The sequence below is a fragment of the Cryptotermes secundus genome, unplaced genomic scaffold, assembly GCF_002891405.2.
Source record: "Cryptotermes secundus unplaced genomic scaffold, Csec_1.0 scaffold2307, whole genome shotgun sequence".
Lineage (NCBI taxonomy): Eukaryota > Metazoa > Arthropoda > Insecta > Blattodea > Kalotermitidae > Cryptotermes > Cryptotermes secundus.
In genome coordinates this window covers 42,768-63,477 of record NW_019722982.1, presented here as the reverse complement: position 1 = coordinate 63,477, position 20,710 = coordinate 42,768, and the positions used below count along the sequence as shown (strand labels likewise).

General features: G+C 39.6%; 1 protein-coding gene across 4 annotated transcripts in view; it reads right to left on the bottom strand.

Annotated features, from left to right (window-relative positions):
• The window catches only part of LOC111861594 (sodium channel protein Nach), a 59,907-nt gene that overhangs the window by 1,371 nt on the left and 37,826 nt on the right, over positions 1–20,710 (bottom strand). Inside the window, exons 2-12 of one of the 4 annotated variants that reach the window (XM_033750377.1) lie at positions 20,066–20,170; positions 17,360–17,612; positions 15,472–15,678; positions 14,247–14,403; positions 13,385–13,530; positions 11,099–11,228; positions 9,737–10,016; positions 7,453–7,509; positions 5,657–5,831; positions 4,350–4,450; positions 754–3,451 (exon numbers count right to left, since the gene is read on the bottom strand). In XM_033750377.1, the coding sequence (XP_033606268.1) occupies positions 3,228–3,451; positions 4,350–4,450; positions 5,657–5,831; positions 7,453–7,509; positions 9,737–10,016; positions 11,099–11,228; positions 13,385–13,530; positions 14,247–14,403; positions 15,472–15,678; positions 17,360–17,391 (1,509 nt within the window). In that variant the 5' untranslated portion in view covers positions 17,392–17,612; positions 20,066–20,170 and the 3' untranslated portion in view covers positions 754–3,227. Of the gene's footprint in view, positions 1–753; positions 3,452–4,349; positions 4,451–5,656; positions 5,832–7,452; positions 7,510–9,736; positions 10,017–11,098; positions 11,229–13,384; positions 13,531–14,246; positions 14,404–15,471; positions 15,679–17,359; positions 17,613–19,268; positions 19,343–20,065; positions 20,171–20,710 lie in introns of those variants that run through there. The other 3 variants (XM_023846282.2, XM_033750376.1, XM_033750378.1) reach the window with 3 other exon arrangements.

Genomic DNA, 20,710 nt, shown 5'->3' with positions numbered 1-20,710 from the left:
TCATCAGGAATGTTGGAATGGCTTGTGTATGAGTTTTCTGCCAAAAAATCCTCAATAACATTTCTAACCTACTCAACAGAGGTGACAGATATAGTAACTTATGTAAAATCAAGTGTCTTCAGCAATACTCAAATTCACAGTCTTAGCTGGTTTCTTAGCTGTATACATGTTCCTGATTTTGCAACTAAGGATTCAGGTAGTGCAATTTTCATTCTAAAATACACACCACAGCTGACAAAGGCATTTAATCATGCACAGTGCTTTACTTGATGTCTTGGGAGGATAGAATTCCGAGTCCATGAACATAAGCTTTTTCTTTATATTAAGATGTTGTACAGTGTTTGGTTGTATGAGGGGTAGGCCTCCTCGGCCCTTGCACCGCGACCTACAGTGGTCTATTGTGCTTTTGTACAGTGTTTACTAGAGCATTTAAAAAAGTTATTTATGCATTCTTTGTACACCTTATATAGGGCATGNAAAAAAAAAAAAAAAAAAAAAAAAAAAAAAAAAAACAAACAAAAAAACTGAAAGTTATTACATGAAAATTCTGTGAATCCAAAAATATGACTGGTGACAAAGAGAACAGAAATTTCAATCACAAAATACTCGCATGTACTAATAGGTCTGCTGCATTTTGGTCTAACATTGTTAACTTCTTGTATATTCATGACGGTTGCATTTGAAATTCTTCCAGTCCTTTTAAACTCTATGGAATAATTTCTTTTTGCACATTCAAAATCACGAGCAATATACCTGTTGCAGTGATGTCAGGTTAGACGAAAAAAACAATATTAGCTCCAGAATATATACCAGTGGAACATATAATAAACTTAAACCGCGTATGCAGAAACTGTATATATTCCTTCAGAACACAGATTTCTAACAATACTCGTATTAATTCTGTGAAATTATGAAAAAAATTCAACCACCAGACAACCACTCAAAAACCAACGCCTACTACCGTAATCGGTAATACCAACATGTACGCATGAATTTTATTTCGTGTGATATGTACCAAAGTATAGTAGTCTTAGTTAACGTTGTTGAAAAGGTACAACTGTAGTACATAAATCAGTCATCTTAACAGAGACACTGGAGGAACCAATTAAAAACCAAGTATTTTGAATTATAGAAATTGAACCCTTACGAAAACGATGCCCACTGCTTAAGACTCAGAAATATGCATGCCATCTATCATCTTCTCCAGAACTACTACCCTGCCAATAAACGAGGATTTATCGATTTAAACGTTCGCAGTCCGTTGCACTGCACATGTATATACCCAGTTCAAAAATGAGCATAAGTGGTTTAACCAATATCACTGTTTTCATACCCATTAGGAGAACGCTTCTCAGCAGTCCAATACAAAGAACATCCACTTTACTGGAATCAACTGCACCATCTTAAAATTATCGTTAGTGCTTTGGACAGTTGAAGATGGGGTAACTTGGAATGAAAAATATTTCCATCATGCATATTTGTACTCCATCTTACAACGTACACTTCGAAGCTACGCAAAACATTGTTTTTAATTTACTTTAGAATATTACAAAATGCATAACAAGCAGTAACACTTCAATTTTCTGACAATTCACATACATAACACTTTTACACAAGAAAAGACAGCACCAGTAAACCAGAGAATATCAATTCCTCAAACAAGAATACATATTCTGTTTCATTATTTATGTTCCGCATTTGTTAAGTTCATCTTCTTGTTCTTGTTTATCATTTCCTGTTATTTTTTCCACAGTATACAAAGAAGTAACATGAATCGATTAAAATGAAATAAGAAAATATAACAAATAAAAACAGGATATCTTAGGAGGAAAGGTCAATATTGTGGGAGGTCATACCATCAGTCACTCTAAGGAAAAAAGTGCATAGGTACGTGTCCTATTTGCAATGTTTTGCAGTTTTCAAAAATATACAGACATGAAAAAAACTGAAAATCTGAGACATTATTAATAATGGAGTTAATCGGGTTTATATATTAGGTTACATGTTTAGTTTGATTTGAGCATTAGGCCACTATGCATTTACTTGCCCATTTGGGTAAACCTTCATTAAACTGGCCAGGACTGGGTTAGGTTGGCACATTAGACAACTGTGCATGCATCTGCAGATTCAGACTGAACTTGGTAACACTGGGTTACCCATTCAGGCAAAGCTTGTAAAGACCGTGGTACTGGTTTAGGTTCACGCATGAAGCCATTGCTCATTCATGCACAAATCTGGGAAAAGATGGGCCACGCTGGGTAATGTTACATCACTGGCACGTTACACTACGATGAATCAACCTACCATTTGATTTTTTTAAAAAATTTAAAAGCTACAAATATTTTAAAGTTCTTCAATTTATGAAAAATTTGAACTTCAGGTTGTTCTCGAAATCTTACAAAGATTTTGAATTGAAAATTTTGATAAAATTATCAACTTTTCGGACATTATTCATCATCGTTTTTATTTAGCGACAATGTTTCAGACGCTGCACTCTCCGTCTCCCTCCGCATATGAAAAGCCTACTGCGCTGGGCCCGGTCGATAGAGCTAGTTTTTATCTCCAGGGATAGGGACTAGCTCTAACATTCGGCCAACTCAGTAGACTTTTACCAGTCACCAAAATTTATTTTTAAATAAAAACCAGGGAAGGATATTTCAACCACTTCATCAATTGAGCAAGGAAAGTTTTGCTGATGTTCAGGTAGATGGCCCAGCTATAATTACAAAAGATATCAACTGCAGACAATGTACAGGAACTGAAAAATAAATTTTTCTTGAGACAAAATATTTATTTATCACAGTATACTGGAATTGCAAATCTTTGTTTGCTTCAAAGAAATGCTGACCACTGGAATCAGACATACCGAATTGCTGAAATGTGTTGGATGGGATTTCCCTGCATTTGCTTCTGAATGAGGAAGATTGATATGCATATGAATATGAGCCATAAAATAAGGCAGAACTGCAAACAGACTTGGAAGTTATCACCAGACTAATGAGTCTTTTTGTATGGTATGGGTTTCTTTTAAACCTCCATCCATGCAGACTGTAAAATTTGTAAATTCATCAGATAAATTACGGGTGAGCTTCTGAAACAACAGTAACTTAATGTCCTAAGATTCCATTCTTATTGTACTGGTAACACAGGCTTGTTTCTTTTATTCTGTTTACTTCCTGTGCTCAGTTTGGACTGTTTCTTTAACACCTAACGTGTAATATACATTGTCAAATATTCTTATGTCTTATTCCAGGGAACAACAGTTCTGCATGGTGAGGTGGTAATGCTTTGATGTTCCATGGGACCACGATATTTTCTCGTGGCTTCTGTTTGCAACGGCGGAGTAACGTTTTGGTTGTAGCAATCACCAGAAGAAAGATCCGATAGATAATTTCGAAGATACTAATTATGCTTCCGCCCATGCAGAGGCCAAAGATTCCACCAAAAGTAGCTGAAATGGAAATAATTTGTATTATTTTGGATGCACAGAGGCATTAAGAATATATTTTCTGCACACACTGTTTAAAAGAGAAGCAGAATTTGAAGGTTATATGTCATACTCCTTACCCATATGTTTCATCTGAAATTACAACAGAGAAAGTGGCTGTTCCACGTCTGACTTTTGCGCTACGTCCTACCTGTTTCTCATAAGAAAAACTGTAGATGCATTTGCATGAATTCTGAAGGGCTGAACCACATTTTCGTCTGTAACCAATTAGATGACCGACCAACCAACCAGCCAGGCAATCAACTGACTGAATAACTGACTAATTAGCAAACATGGAGCAACTTGTCTGTGGAACTGCTGGTTCTCAAACTTAGATTTTATATTTAGGAGCTACTGTCTAAACAGGAAGGTATTTGTAAATGATGAACTGATAAAGGGAGCAGTGACAGCTGATTTTAAAGCACTTGTTCGTACTTAATGAAACCACATAATGACTTCATTACGATAACAAATGTCAAGACTGGGAATATAACCTTAGACCTTCTGAAAATGAAGCAACATTTCTAATCACTACACTGGGACCTAGACACAGTATATATGTGGGAGGATAACATTAAAAGATATCTTACAGAAACAGAATATGTGGGTGTGATTGGCAGGGTTCTATAAAAGAAGGGGTATTTGTGGACCATCTGTGCTTCCAGCTTGTTAGCTTCACAAGGACTTTCCTCTGTGAATTTAGTTAATTCCAATGTACTTAACAAAATTCTTCTGTTTACTATTCTGTACATAGTACTGATTTCTCAAAAATCTTCTCAAACACTTATATATTTAATGTGATAACTAACACTACATATATAAAAAATAGATGTATATAAACCTGATGTATTAATATGCTTACCAAATACAGCATCCCATGTCATGTAAGCATCACGTGCATACTTCATACATGTGATATCTCGAAAGAATACACTCATTATACTAGAATTGGAAACCTGTTTCCTGCAAATCAAAGGAAGCATGCCTGTAAGTACTACATCACATTCAGGGGCAGATTTCAGTATAGAAACTCCTCATTTTAGGAACAGAATGCATTCCTGAAAGTTGTCAGTTATGCAAGAATTCATGAAATGAAACTTAATTTTCCTTTCATTTAAAGGCCACAGAGATCAAGTGGCCAGAATATTGCATAGATATACCTATAATACAAACAAATAATTTGGGTGGGGTGGGTACGTAGCTAGGTAACTAGCTGGTTATCCAAGTAATGGACCTAATCATCAAGTAACTAATTATCATCTAGCAGAGTATAAACATTAATGGACTGACAGACTAAAAACTTAAGTGATTAACTCAATGGCGCAGGGGTTTCCTTAAGTGGGTGTTACTTATGGAGCTAGTCAAGAAACTTCCTGCTTCTATGGGATTCAAAGGTTCATTTATAGTCATCATTGGACCACACCTGAGTTAGCTTAAACCAGGGCCACGCCATAGCTCAAGCGGTTAGTCGCTGGCTACCCATCGTGGCAGCCTGGGTTCGATCCCAGGTCTGGTCAAGTGGGATTTCTGGTGGACAAAGTGGCGCTGGGGCAGGTTTTCTCGGAGTACTTCGGTTTCCCCTGCCAATCTTCAATCCGCCAATTGCTCCACAATCACCCTCACCTATCATCTGGGGCTGGTACAACAGGCCAGAAGAGGCCGCAGTACAAGGGACTTAGTCCCATCCCACTAGCAAGAAAAAAATAGCTTAAACCGTTTCCTACCTTCATGTCTCCCCATTTATGCATAGCTCTGCCACATTATCACCTGAGCAGAGGAAGGTAAGAAGCTATACAAAGCCTCCATTCCATTTGCTGACAATCCAATTAATTAATATAATCTCATACAGCATCACTAAAAAACTTATTATACAGAGAGATAATGAATTACACTAATTACTATGAATGAGAGTAAGGAAATCATAATAGAGAGAAATATACTTTCAGATTACATTAAAAAGAATAGATTAGTGTTCCGAATACAGTACCAAACAAATGAAAAGGCAGAAAAACAATAAGGGACCAAAGTATCGTGGACAGAGCCGGAAAAATACTCATGGCATTTTATGACTGTAGCAAACATTTGTTAAGCACACTTACAAAATATGTAATTTGTTAGAATTGGCTATTCATAAAATGAGGAGGTTTTGTAATATTTTGAAGAACTCACAACACGGATTCAAACTTCACAAACTTGGGTTCTAGGACTGCAATCTCTGTGATGATGGAGTATGACATGTCTGTGCACTGAGGCAGGCAGGTACAGTTCATGCCTTCTGTCTCATTCTTGCTGAAGATTTCCCCAAATGCAGGTCTGCCAGACGGGTGCAACCCAGTGGTCATGCCTGCACAAAACTTACCAGGGTCAACCAAAACATTACAACAGATATTTATCACAATATTAAAATTCAAATATCAAATATATTGAAATGCTTAAAAAGCATGGACAAGCTGTTTGTGAACATTCATGCAGTCAATTAATGTTTCTTTTGGATGTTCTGTTATAAACCAGCATCAAGGTAGTTTACCTTCTATGCAGGGAGGAACAATGAGAACTAGCTTCATCGAGCAATGTCATTCTGGAGCAGCTAATAATTCGTAACCGAGGAATTTCCCCCCCCCCTTTTATGAAACCCAAATATTCATTACTATCTTAACAAGATTCCACCACTAGGCCATATCCTAAGAACGTTAAATCCAGATCACTCCCTCATATACTATTTATTTAAGATTCATCTTCTGTATTATCCTTCCGTTTAATTTTTTAATGCTAGTGGGGTGGGACTAAGTCCCTTGTACTGTGGCCACTTCTGGCCTACTGTACCAGCCCCAGATGATAGGTGAGGGCGATTGTGGAGCAATTGGTGGAATGAAGATTGGCAGGGGAAACCGAAGTACTCGGAGAAAACCTGCCCCAGCGCCACTTTGTCCACCACAAATCCCACTTGACCAGACCTGGGATCGAACCCAGGCCGCCGCTGTGGGAAGCCAGCGACTAACCGCTTCAGCTATGGCGCGGTCAACCCTTCCATCTAAGTCCAAGTCTATGAAGCAGTTTCTTCCATTCAGGTTTCTGATGAAAATTCTATACACATTTCTCATGTCTCCCATGTATGCTACATGCCTCACTCATGTCACCTCATTCGCCTAATCATCCTAACATGTTGTGTTGAAGAATCAGGACTATGTAGTCCCCTTTGACCGCCTTTGTGGTCTAGTGGTAAGAGTTCCTGGCTACAGATCCAGAGGTCTGGGTTCGATTCCTGGAGCTACCAGATTTTCTGAGAAGTAGTGGGTCTGGAGTGGGGTCCACTTGGCCTCGTAAGGCTAACTGAGAAGTTATTTGAAGGAAATGATGGCTTCGGTCTAGAAAACTGAAATTAACGGCTGTGGGGATTCGTTGCACTGACCATGCGACACTCTATCCACTAAAGTTGGCATTAACTTCACCGACAAGCGGCAGTTGCTTGGTTGTTATAGTTTGTTTGCGGACTAAAACCATGGAGTTTGTTGTTTTTTTTGTAGTCCCACTTACTGGATGTCACTCCATTCTGTCTCCTGTTTTGTCCAACCATGGATTCATCTCCAACTGACTGCCCACTGTGAAAGATATATAAGCGGTGCTAAAACCTCCCCATAGTCGTTAACCCTGAAGATGGAAAACGCAATGTTTGTCAAAATGTTGGAAAAATCCTCAGCATCCCCAAAAGCCGAAGTCACACATGTAAGGAACAGTAACTTAAAAACATCTTGAAGAGCAAAAGTCTGAAGATTTGGAAAGAAACGAGTATAAGGCAAGGCAATTTCTGGGTGTGAAAGATGCTTCTAGCATAAGCAGGAATGGTGGCACTATTGTGTACACACCACAGGAGCTTAGTTTCAAGAGGGTCAACCTCCTGTCCTTCTAGGCACAGAATAGAACCAGTCTTGGTACATTCAGATCAGCTCCCTGATGCTGATACTCACGTCTGTACTGCCGCAGGCACTCTGTGTCTTGCAGTGTGCACACATGGCTGCTGTCATCTGAAAATGGAATCAAGACGTCTCAATATATATGTAGGTCAGAGCTTTTCAGATCCATATGTGATGTTAATTTCAACTAGCAAGAAATGGAGGCACGCAGTAGCATAGTTAGTTGAGGCACTGTGCTACAAGCCGGCAGGTCGCAGATTCGATTCCCGATGTAGTCAATGAATTCTTTTAACTGAGCTAATCCTTCCAGCTGCACTATGGCCCTGAGGTCGACTCAGCCTCTAACAGAAATGAGTACCAAGAATGTTCTTGGGAGGTAAAGGACGGCCGCGCATAAGGCTGACAACCTTACTGCCATCTGTGGGCTGATTGTCTAGAAAATGTGGGAGCCTCGACTTCTCAAAACCCTATGAGCCTCCATGGCCTGTTATATGGATAGCCTTACTTCCCCCCCCCCCCGGGACATAGATACAGAGGAAATGTTTTGGACATCCAGTGAATGGCATCCGTAAATTAAATGTTCTCTAACTCTATTCCAGCAGAATGTGATTCAGGATTTTACCATATAATGTCAATAAGTTGAAGCTGGACAAGTGAATAACCAAAACTGTTTCCGTAAGATATATAATTCATATGCCATTAACCTTTAGTGAATGCAGTTATCTTCAAACTGCTTGCCTTCTGACTTCATATGTGAACTCTAAATTTTCTGCAATATCTCAAAGCATTCTAATTTTATTTTCCAGAAGTCCTTTCAGTAGCATTATCACATCACCCTGACCATCTTCAAGTGATTCAGAATGAAACAATTTCAAGGTGGTCTGGGTTTTGGAAACAAAATAAAAAAGGTCACACAGTGTCAACTCAGGTAAGTAAGTGTTTGCTTACTGGTCGAGAATCAATCTGCCAAAAGTGCTGTGAGGTAAGGCACAACATCATGATATAGAATCTACCTAATAGATAAATTATTTTACCCCTTTCATGAATTTGCAGCTGTAAACATTTTGAAACTTGAAAATAACATGTTTTGCTTACCGTTTTAAAGGAACAAATTCATAACTGATATAAAAAGAAAATGTCAATCTTTGATTTTGATATTCACAACTTTTTCTGTATCAGAAATTGTGTACATTTCCAGTGGAGAAATTGCTATTTTATTTCCGGGATCATATTGAAAGATTCAAGCCTCTCGTCACCAGCCAATGTTGCTTCAAAAGGCTGAGTCCTTCCAACACTCTTGCAGAAAGGCCTAACAAATTTATTTTCTAATTTTTGGACAAAAATACAAAACAACGCCCTGATACCGCTTACTGTAATAACAAGGAAGCTAAATCTCAATGGCTGTTTGACATCAGCCCTCTTATTCAACTATCAAGCATTGTATATATTTATATAATTATTGCATATTAAGAAAAGTACTTTTCTGGGGATGATAACACATAAAAACCTGACTGAGGGGGAAATTGAGAAGAGATTGAATTTGGGTAATGCTTGGTACCATTCAGTGCAGAACCTTTTGTCTTCTCAACTGCTGTCCAAAAACATAAAAATTAGAATATACAAAACTATAATTTTTCCTGTATGTGTGAGAAACGTGGTCTCTGACATTAAGGGAGGAACACAGACTGAGGATGTTTGAGAACAGGGTGTTGAGAATATTTGGACCAAAGAGAGATGAAGTGACAGGAGGTTGGATAAAACTGCATAATGAGGAGCTTCATAACTTGTACTCTTCTCCAAGTATAATTAGAATGATCAAGTCAAGGCGGATGAGGTGGGCAGGGCATGTAGCACGAACGGGGGAGAAGAGGAACGCATATAGGATATTGGTGGGAAAGCCAGAAGAAAAGAGACTACTGGGAAGACCAAGACATAGGTGGGTGGACATTAAAATGGATCTTAGAGAGACAGGATGGGATGGGATGGATTGGACTGATCTGGCTAAGGGTAGGGACCAGTGGAGGGCTCTTGTGAACACAGTAATGAACCTTTGGGTTCCATAAAATGGTAGGAAATTCTTGAGTAGCTGCAGATTTGGCAGCTCCTCAAGAAGGGCTCAGCTCCATAAGTAAGAAAAGTACTTCAGGAGCTGAAGCCAATGTGTGAAAGGAACAGGTCCACATGTACCATACAATTTACTGAAGCTCCAAAAGTTAATTAACTCTGTAAACGTGTCACTAAGATACAACAGAATGTTTGGTCAGGAATGACAGGCAACATAATAGTGTGTTTGAGCACTTGGAATGGAACTGGTATGCTTTATAAATAAGATACTGACTGAACAGTGGGTAGAAGAAGGGTATGCAACCACACTTGTCTTGAAAGGCCTTCATGCGGCACTCTGTGAGGCAGTTGTAATAGCTGTATTTGGGGGACGTGTGCACGACAGCTACTTCGTCGTCGAACCAACACTGGCGGTTCTGCACGCTAATCCACCGGACGTCACTCATGCTCTCAACAACTTGTGCTTCCAGCATCACTGAGACCAATCGTTGAGGTTCTATTAATGCCATCTGTAGGCCTGCATCTGGAAAGTCGTCCGGGTCATGGAACACAGCCTGCAACAAAGATGACTCTTACTACCGTGTGCCATGCTAGGAGACAGTGGGAAAATAACAATAACACTGACATTGTCACATACTGGATAGAGGTGTACCATAAATACACAGCTGGGATAGCACAGATGGTATAGCATTTGGCTATGGGCTGGATGACCGAGGAGTCAGAGTTCAAGTCCTGGTAGGGCCAAGAATTTTCTCTTCTCCACGTCATCCAGGCCAGCTTTGGGGCCCACCCAGCTTCTTGTACAATGGGTATCAGGGGATCTTTCCCTGGGGTTAATTGTATTGTATTGTATTGTATTGAAGAGGGTGGGTTTCCCCATGGACTTAGACCAACTGTTGGTCCATTGTGCGCCCCCCAATGATATTCTACCAGCTTCTATACCCTACTGGTACTGGTGTGTGCCATCAGTCCCGACTCAGCCAGTGAGTTCAGCCTCTACTGGCTCAGTGGTATCTCAATGCTTCCCCCATCTACCAGAGGCATTAGAGACTACTGTTGGGTGGGAAATGTCCTGAATTTGGCTCAGTGGTCCCCTTGGAACATGAGGTTCTTTTACGTGCCTTAAAGCTACGACACGGGGACCCATGGCTTAAACTCCCTCCCGGAGGACTTGTTCCCTGAATTTTTCTGCCCTTAAAAATTCCACGACCTCCGCCGGGTTTGAACCCACGTACCTTGAGTCACGAGGTGGGAACGTTACCCCTAGACTACGGAGGCCACTTCCCTGGGGTTAAAGTGGCCAGGTTGCGGAACTGGGCCGTTGCCTAGCAATGGGTATACACCTTACAATATAAATTCAGAACTGCAGAAAAGGCAAATGGACTTTTATACAAGTGCTGGGACAGAAGTGCATGCAGACAGTAAAGGAATGTGTAGCAAGTTACATAAAAGGTTAGGAAAATACACAGTAAATAGCATTGAAAACAAACACAATTGTACGCTGGTATAGGATAACGCTAAACAAACAACCGAGAACAGAAAAGTGATGGATGATCAAGGTTAGGGAAAGGTATCAACTACATGAAACAGAGAATCAACGTTTCAGGGACTCAACATGAAAGTCTGTATGACTCACCCGTATTCCATACAAAGGATCCAGTGGAGCAAAATATTCAAGCTGTCCTGTGTTCAAGACCACAGTCAGACCTGCATGCCGCCCGGCACCATACGCATAATGTATTCTAGCCTCCTCTTCATCTTTGGCACTAAAATAATATTTAATAACATTTAATCTACAGAACAGAAAATGTACTGTCTGAGAAACAGTCATAACAGAATTATAGTAAAAATACAACAGAAATCACCTCACATAAGCAAATGAATCACTTTTGGAGGAAGAAGTAGGGCAGGCACAAGTGATAAGGGATCTATCACTCATAACCAGGAGATTTTATTGAGTATTCTCAGCATGAAATGTACTACAAAATGAAAATATGTGAAAGTTAATTCTGTATGTTTCAAGAATATAAGATTAAAGTAAAAATGTTAAAGTTTCTGACACTGTTACTTGGAGGGGAGAAGAAGGGTTTGGATTTAGCTTAGACACAAAAATGGCTACTTTTTCATCTCAAATGTAAGTGCTCATAAGCTAATTTAAACTACAAGGTAACGTTTAAATGCAAAACATAATTATGATGTGTAAAAAGAAAAATGAATCATACTTAGTGATGGCCCTCTGGCTTGCTCTAACAGAAAATTAGTTTAAATAATAGATGGAGTTGAGGATCTGACAGTTGTGATTATGAAGACTTCTATCTTCTGGGTTAAAACGCCATGTTTCTCAGGGAACACCAATGGGAGAACACTTGGTGACTTGCAAGTTCCCTCCTAGCATGCACTGATTCTGTCCTTTCCAAGTTAAGTTTGCTCTGGTTGCAACCTGCCTTCTGCAGATTTCCTGTTTGGCTCACTCCTCAACCCTAAAGATGTTGGGTGATATGTTCCTCTGAAATGTCAGTTGTCTGTCTCCAGACTAAAAGGTATTATAACCCAGAGTACAGTAATCTTCAATCTGAACAACAGTTTGAATATATAGACATAAATGTTATATGTTTCTGCACAGTGTACACAAAGTGAAAACATAAACAGAGGTCATGTCCATCCCTCTGTCAATCTCTAGCTTATAAAATGTTGACAGAATTTCAACTGAAGTCCGGTACTGGAGGGTTACACTAAAATACATCAAGTAAAATTAATTATGTTACTAATCAATGCAAATACCATCTTCACTACATAAAACTGAAATCTTATTTGATTTCAATTTCAATTTATTTAATGTTCCATGGATTCACAGTATATGTAAGATACAGAACATGTCAAAATAGTACATAATATATAGAATAAATAAAACAAAGTAACTGAATAGAATAAAATGAAATAAAATATGTTGAATTAGATAGTTGATTCCAGTGAATACATAACACTTAATACTATTAGAATTGACTATGAACTAACAATAGAAACATTTCAACCAAGAACTAGTCAAATATCAGACTACAAGCAAATTCATTTTCACAAAAAGAAGAACTAACCACCTACTTCTCTTTGACATGACATAGAACAAACAGAAAACGAACATGTTCAAGAAGTCTTCTTTTGTTGAGTGTGTATTTGTTGTAATATTTTTACCGAGCAGCTGCCTAGCAATTATAGAGGGGTACACACACACAGACACACAGACTGATGGAATGGATTTATGAAGTATGCCATTGAGATAGGCTCAGGTACCATGATATACATACCAGGTCTCGTAAAGACTTAATCAGACATTCAAAAATTAATGGGGTGGGGGACACATACACAGACAACATGATGCATAAGCCTACTTTTATTTTTTCATTGTAAGGACAGTACACTAAAAAATGGCTTATTGGGCAAGAACTTTCATATTACTGACGTTATGAAATGGGAAATTTTTCGAGAAGAAATTAACTCCTTCCAAAACGAAAAAAAAAAAAAAAAATCCCATCTTTATTATACCCAAAAATTCATTACTGCATTCACTAGGTCTCATTCCTGAACCCTATGATTATGAACTTCTGAGAAAGGTTGCAGACAATTTAATTAGGTAACTAACTTAAGAAATTAAGACATCTACAAAATGTAAGACATTCAAATGGCTCTGCATCCTATATTTGAACTATTACACCAATATTATTCTCCTACAGACGCTGTATTAACGAGTAAAAGTAAAAGTAAAAAAGTAAAGCTATCCCTGTACCAGGCCGTGAAGGCCCATAGGGTTGTGAGACGTCGAGGGTCCCACATTATCTAGACAATCGGCTCAAAGATGGTGGTAAGGTTGTCAGCCTTATGCGTTGTATTAATGAGTACTGTGACATATATTTTACAATAAACATACATCCTCAGCTTCTCATCAATGCCATGATAGTTGAAAGAACAGCACACACCCAGCACAGACTTGGAAACTTGAAACAGATCAGAGCAGTTGCTTTCGGCATCCTGCCATATGCATTTCACCAAAATCTCCTCGCATGGTGGCGCCAACTACAAACAAACATCAACATATTTCACATAAAAATTAATTTTATTTATGGCTTATATAACACATATTCTCATGGGCTGCCTTTGTGGTCTAGTGGTCAGAGTTCTTGGCTACACATCCAGAGGTTCCGGGTTCGATTTCCAGCGCTACTAGATTTTCTGAGAATCAGTAGGTCTGGAAGAGGGTGCACTTAGCCTCGTGAGGATAATTGAGGAGCTAGCTGAATGGAAAAGTAGTGGTTCTGGTCTAGAAAACCAAGATTAATGTCCGTGGGGATTTGTTGCGGTGATCACGTGACATTCTCTATTGGCTAAAGTTGGCACTAACCTTGCTGACAAGCGGTGGTCGCTCGGTCAGTAGTTATAGTTCATTTGCAGACTAAAGCCATGGAGTTCTTTTTTTTTTCATAACAAACATTATCAGCTGCTCACACTGCACAACACTGCATTGTAGGATCATTAGTGAATAATGAACTGCAAAGATTTTGAAGGGAAGGGGTTGTGATTTATTTTGCTGTAGTATTCTGGTATCTGCCTGGTGGGACTGAGGAAAAGTCATGAGGAATCTAGGCCATGAGAGCATATCACTAGATCAAGATTTTTAACTAGGGACCTTCTGAATACAAAGCAGGAATACTGCCCCTCAACTGAAACATCTGGTGATGGCAATGTTGTGAAGTGATGCCTTACTTCAAGAAACTAGATACAAGTTAACTTGCCTCTAACATAAGGTCAGTGATGTTATACCCTGCCCTGAACAGCATGTCCTGAGCCATGTGTGCCTGCTGGAGATCTATTTTCCTGGGATTGATCAGTGCTGGCAACATTCTTAGCACTTCCAACACAACAGAGTAGTTCAGATGTAGCTGTGTGCTTCTGTGGGTAAGTAAAGTCATATACTCTTCACACATGTATTATTGGAATAATGAAATAGTGGGGGATACAAGGGGTAGAACATCTAGAAGGCATGAAAAATAAAAAATACAAATTTCAGAAGGAAAACTTCAAGGGACAGGCCACTTGGAAGATCTAAAAACGTTTCTGAATGAACTATATATCTATTCATTCAAGTCCATTGGACTAGATGAACATATCTTTAGAAAGAAGTGTTTCTTTTTTCAGATATTTTCTTCTGTTTACTTGGAAGAGGTGAAGAAACACAAGCCTATTGATTACATAGCAGGATGTCAATAATTTGTGTTAATTCAGGCATGCACCCATACACAAATTAAGGTGTCTCTTTATTTTATACCATCACTTTTGAAAGCATACCTAAACATGTGCCAACAACCTCAATGTCCAGTGAATGACTTTGCTATATAGATAATTATAGACAGATATTTCATTATAGATAAAATATGAAAGAGTAATAATTGCTAAATGTACCAAACTTCAATGTCAGACATGTTAAAATTTCCTGTACTTAATTAACTAAGTGACAAACACATACAAGAGAGTGATAATATAGTTTCATACACACGAATGGTCAGCTTCACACTTGCCAGAAAAACAATGAATCCAAAATCTGATATTGTAAAGTACACTGTACCTACAAAATCTCTATATATTTTATTGAAATCAAAACAGACTTTCATAAATATTGGAATAATACAAAAAGATGGGTCACTGACGTTGCCGTACAAGTATGAAAGTTATAATTACATTGAAAAAATGAATAGGGATTTTATGAACACAGTGAGTTTATTACTAACATTTTCCCCTTGGCCACATACACCCTCATATTCATCTAAAAATTATTCAAAATATCTGTTCCCATTGCACAGAAAACACGCTGCATCTGTTACAAAAATCAGTAGGTTAATTCTGCTTACCAAAGTGATCACTCTCTACTCTCAGAAACATGCAACATACATGCAAAGTGAGGAGTCAATGTTAAAGCAGACGGTACACATAGACAAGGAATGCACCATAAGTAGTACCCACAGGTTTTCAGCAAGTTTAATGGCTGCAGGTTGGTAGACCTTGTTGTTGTTGCAGAGTGTGACAGCGGGAAAGGGGATGTTCCAGATGGGGTAATTGGTCGTTTCCACATTTGTGACAGTGGGACTCTCATTGAACCTGTTCCACACTATCTTCATCATGATGACAGCCACAGTAATGCATACAATACACACTGCAGCCCACAGCAACCTGTGGCACACAAAGAATCTAAGAACAGTTCAGTCTCTAGACCCAGAGTAGCAAAGTGCACTCCATTTTATTATAAATAAATCCAATTTTGAAGTCTGTTGACATATAAGAACCATTAAATTCTCCACAATTTAATATTCTTTTCTATAAGTAAACGAGTTTATATACATTTCCAATAATTTCCTAATCTTACCGAAGAGACTACAGTCCCCCAATACACTGAAACGCATTGTCACTGTGAACTTAACCAGGGTGTATCACTGAGACTACGTCACGATATTCACCTGTGATTGCTTGGGTAGATATCCTATGCATACCACATAATGTGGGCTCGGTTGGAGCTGCTCACAATTTTCAAAACATTTATACACTGTTTCACACACTACTCACATTTCTTCACATTTGACAAAGAGTTCCATATTGTTGTCTGTACTGCTATGTTATACCACTTCCTTCCTTTTGGTTTGATTCCCCAGTATAGTGGCATCATGATCACAAACATTATAACAAACCACTACAGACTTCGTACTAACACAATAATGTTGCGTGGGGAAACATCGAAACTCTTGTTAAATCGCAAATATATTATATATTAAAAATTATGTACACACCTTACTACTGCATTAAATAAAACACATATTGTTCTCACTGAGAGCTGTATTTCAAAAATAGAAACATACTAATAGATTTAACTATAATGTGAACTCATTCTTCGGCATACATACTGTCTACGTAAGCAAAATTAAACAGATCGACTGTATGATTTGCATTCGGCATCCCATCTGAATTCAGGTCGTCCATCTTGATTTTCCTAATGCACCAATATCTGCATCCGGAAATTCCAACCATATTGTGCCAATATTAAAATATACACCCTACACAGAAATATTGATTAATATGTCGAATATTACCTGTATATAGTTCCTGTGGACAAAGTTTCCAATTAAATTTGTTTACACTCGTAGGAACAGGTCTCACAGGCACACAGGCAATATGGTTCATTCATTGCAGATTTTTAAATACTTGCCCAAATTTCATGAAACTCGGCATGAAAGACATGCCATTCAAGGCCTTCAAAAATCTACCACTTTCAGTTTATTATAATCCTTAACAAAAGCACAATGGACACGCGAACTCATGAGGTGGGACACACAATTGCAGCAACCACCTTACAGCACACCACTGCGCATCCAACTGCGCACCTCCCTCCTCATTTAGGGCAACACTGTGTGAGATTGAGCAATGTTGGGTTCAGTTAGGTCGGTTTGCGCAACACACCACTGCGCATCCACTTGTTCCTACTGGCACAGTTGCGTCCGATGGCTTTAAGTTGGATTAGGCTGCGTTAATTTAGATTATATTGACGCATCACACCAACTCCTATCAATCAGAGCACAAGGTTTGGCCTTTTATTTTCAAGAGTTTATAAATCTTTGATAACTCTGAAACCTCTTTTCAGATATTAAAATATTTTCAAAGTTTTAAAAGAAATTAAGACTTTTTAAACTCTACAAGTTTCCGATTTTGTGGGATTTGGGTTCATTTTAGATTTATTTTTTCAAAAAGGTTCAAATTCTAAAAATGTTCAATTTTGAAACAATTCCGTTATTCGAAATGGATAGATTTTGATACTTCTAAAATAAGCTAAGTCTTTATAGTCGGAATGTAACAACATATTCACCTTTCTGCAAACCAACTTTTGGGCGATGCCATGTAGCGAAATCCATGAAGTGTTGTCTCTTCAGCAAAGAGCCTCAAGTGATCGTGCAACAGCGTACTTCTTGCGGCGCCCCTAACGGATCTGAATCTGCGAAGCCATGGAATAGCGCGTCTCCTCGATCTCCAGCCTTTGGAATAATGTCAGGAGTTATAACGTGCTGTACAGTCCCGTGGGATGTCGGTGCCGGTACTCGGGGAGACAAACACGTACATTTCTATAACAGATATTTATTGCTGTTAGAAGAAGCGCATACAGAGGAACAGGCAAGCAGTGTGTGCGATATATGGTGAGGTCAGGGCCATAACTTTAAGGCGCGCCTGATGAATGAAGGCGAAGCTCCGCTTGTGCTAACGACGACGATCTTCCTTGCGTCGGTAGGCGGATGACTGCGGGCCGGCCGTAGGGCGATTTCCCGATGGGTCTAGCTGACCGCTCTCGGAGTCGGCTGACGGTGTTGCTGCTAGTAGACTCGCTGTTGCTGTGTGCGCTCCAGATGAGCAGCTATCTCGAGGTAACCGTAGCTCCGACCGACTGAGTAGCGTGGCGTGGCCCGCATCTTTATCCGCTGCTGTTAGCGGTGCCCGGGCCAATGGCAGTTGGCTCTGCCGTGGTTCGCGCTGATGGGCTAGCGCTTGCTTCGCTCTGCCGGTCGACCGAAAGTTGCGGTGCTGGCCTAGAGATGCGATGTACTGTTACCGCCTAGTAACTTTAGCCGCGCGGAAAGGCAAACGCTGCTGTGGGGCACGCGAAGCTGTACGCTTGCTGTGGTGACGTTCAGAGCTACTTCCCGAGCGGAAAACATTGCCTACGGAGACCAGGAGTAGTACTGTACACCTGACCACACTCCAAGACTCTACATTCCAAACTGGTAGTACCCACGCTGACGTAGGCTGACAAGACTGCTCCCCCCGCTCCGCGAGAGATGGTATGACCCCTCTACCGCGGCTAAAGATACGAGGCAGTAACAGTAGTAGGCTCGCACAGTTTTCTTGGGAAGATGACAGTAGCTCAGCTGGTCAGGAGTTCTCTTCCTCTTTAGGAACTTAAAGCTTAATTATTATGGGCGCAGTCGGTGGGCAAACCAGACACGCCATCCCTCTGGGGGGGTAAATTGAAGAAAAGGAGCAATACCAAATATTAATACTAAAAATTAAAAATGATTAATAAATAATTTTCTTTTCTGAATACTTTATGTAGGTCGATGAGTAAAAACAGTTTTACACCGCTTAAACCTAAGCTTGAAAGCAAATTGTTTATGTGCCCCTCGCCCTGGGAAAAAAAATTCTGAAAATGACTTTCGCACAAGAACACCCACTGCAGTAAGTAAACGGATGGTCAACATGCCGGATTTTATAGCATAATGATAATTTCAGCGTAACTATCATAAAGAATCCTTCAATTCAGCATATTATCTGTTATCTTAGATGCGTACGACAAAGAAAATCCACGAATGATGTTTAAAATTAGCATATAATCTGTCCAGTTTTCAATAGAAAACTGTTGGCTATGAACATAGTTATTAAATTTTGAGCTTAGAACCTGCTGAGAAAACAATTTCCTTACATGCGCAAAGTTTTAACCTATAATAACAAACGGCCTCAGAAACACCTAACCTCACTTCTGGAACTTACAGTCACATTTATACCAAGATACTAAATTTTATAGAATGACACTGAGCTGTGCTGCTATCTAGAGACACGCTGCAAATTCTTTCGGCGTTATGCAGCCATATACTGCTGCCATCTTCTCATTCTTTCTATAACTACAATGAACTCACACTGCTAACACATAACAGCTTTTCACAGTCATCCTGTATAAGAATTCAGGAGATTCTGATGTGTCTTTGTGTTGTGGTGGACGTATAACCTACCCTTCTCTCTTGCTGAAATAATTTTCGGTTTTGAAGTAACAAGGTAACGCACACGTTTCATGTTGGCACTGGTAGCTGGCACAGTTGTTCCACACTAAATCACGTGGCAAACTGCTTGGCTATATAAAGAGATAAACGTAACACCGATAAATATCTTGTGGACATAATGTTACAGACATGCTTACGTGATTCTGGCATACAGTATTACACAAAAAAGCACTAAATCGACCTGGGATTATGGATCACAATAAATAACGTGCTTGTCTGATTGACAAATTCAATCACAACTGACGTTTTCGTGACAAAAATGTACGGGCTGTATTTCTCCACCTGGCTTCTAATATGCGTGTAAAGGGAAGAGAAACGTGACGCAAGTAGGACTATATCCGTTTTACCAGCTGAAAGTACTCTCTATGCATCACCATGGCAACGGGAAGTTTTAACAGAACGTTTGACGCTATAAGTAAAGTTGTCCACGTGCTTAACTAATTTAGCACTACGCCATGAAGGCGTATGGGGGAGTGGATGTATAGATCCACACTTTCTTGATATCAGCACTAACTGGAGGTGAGTGGTCAGCTTCACGCACCGGCCGCTTTACCCCCGGAACCCGTTGTATAGGAGCCTGGCTGGGCCCCAAAGCTGGTCTGGTCGACGTGAAGAAGAGGAACTTCCGACCCCTGTAGCCAGTCACTATACCGACTGAGCTATCCCGGCTCCCCGCCTGACGCTGTATAGTCTCGATATCGACAATGTCGTTAAATAACCAACGGGGGGCGTTGAGTTGATGTACGTACCTCCATTGGTCCTGTCATCAAATCTGCGACGTAACGGCTTCGCTGTGAAGCCCCCATAACACGCCATGTTGTTCATGTGACGCGGCCAGGTAACGACACAACTACCTAAACCAAGAGAGGAAATGAAAGTTCTCATGAGTTTCCCGTACTTAAGAATGTGTAAGAGATAACTGAAAATGGTACAAAATGGATAGAAATTGAACAGATCAAGCGTTCGATTATTCAGCCAACTTACGGAAAACGACAGCATTGTGAAGTTTAATTTTTCTCAAAGAGTATTTCAATAATCAGCATGAATAAAATTAAATTCGTGGTTTTCATAAATACCATTTTATTTACATTAACACGTGATTTACTATTTTGTATACAAAATAATTTAAATTTAATTCAATAATTTATTTGTCAGGTCAGATTTAGAGAGTATTCACTCTAAAAAGTTTTACTATATTATTATTATTATTGGAGGGGGTGGGTTTCCCCATGAACCGCGACTAGTGGTCTACTCTACGTCCCCCTGTGATATTCTACCAGTCTCTAAACCCTACCGATACTGGTGCGTGCCAACAGTCCCGACTGAGCCAGCGAGTTCGGCCTATACTGGCTCAGCGGTATCTAGATGCTTCCCCCATCTATCGGAGGCCTTAG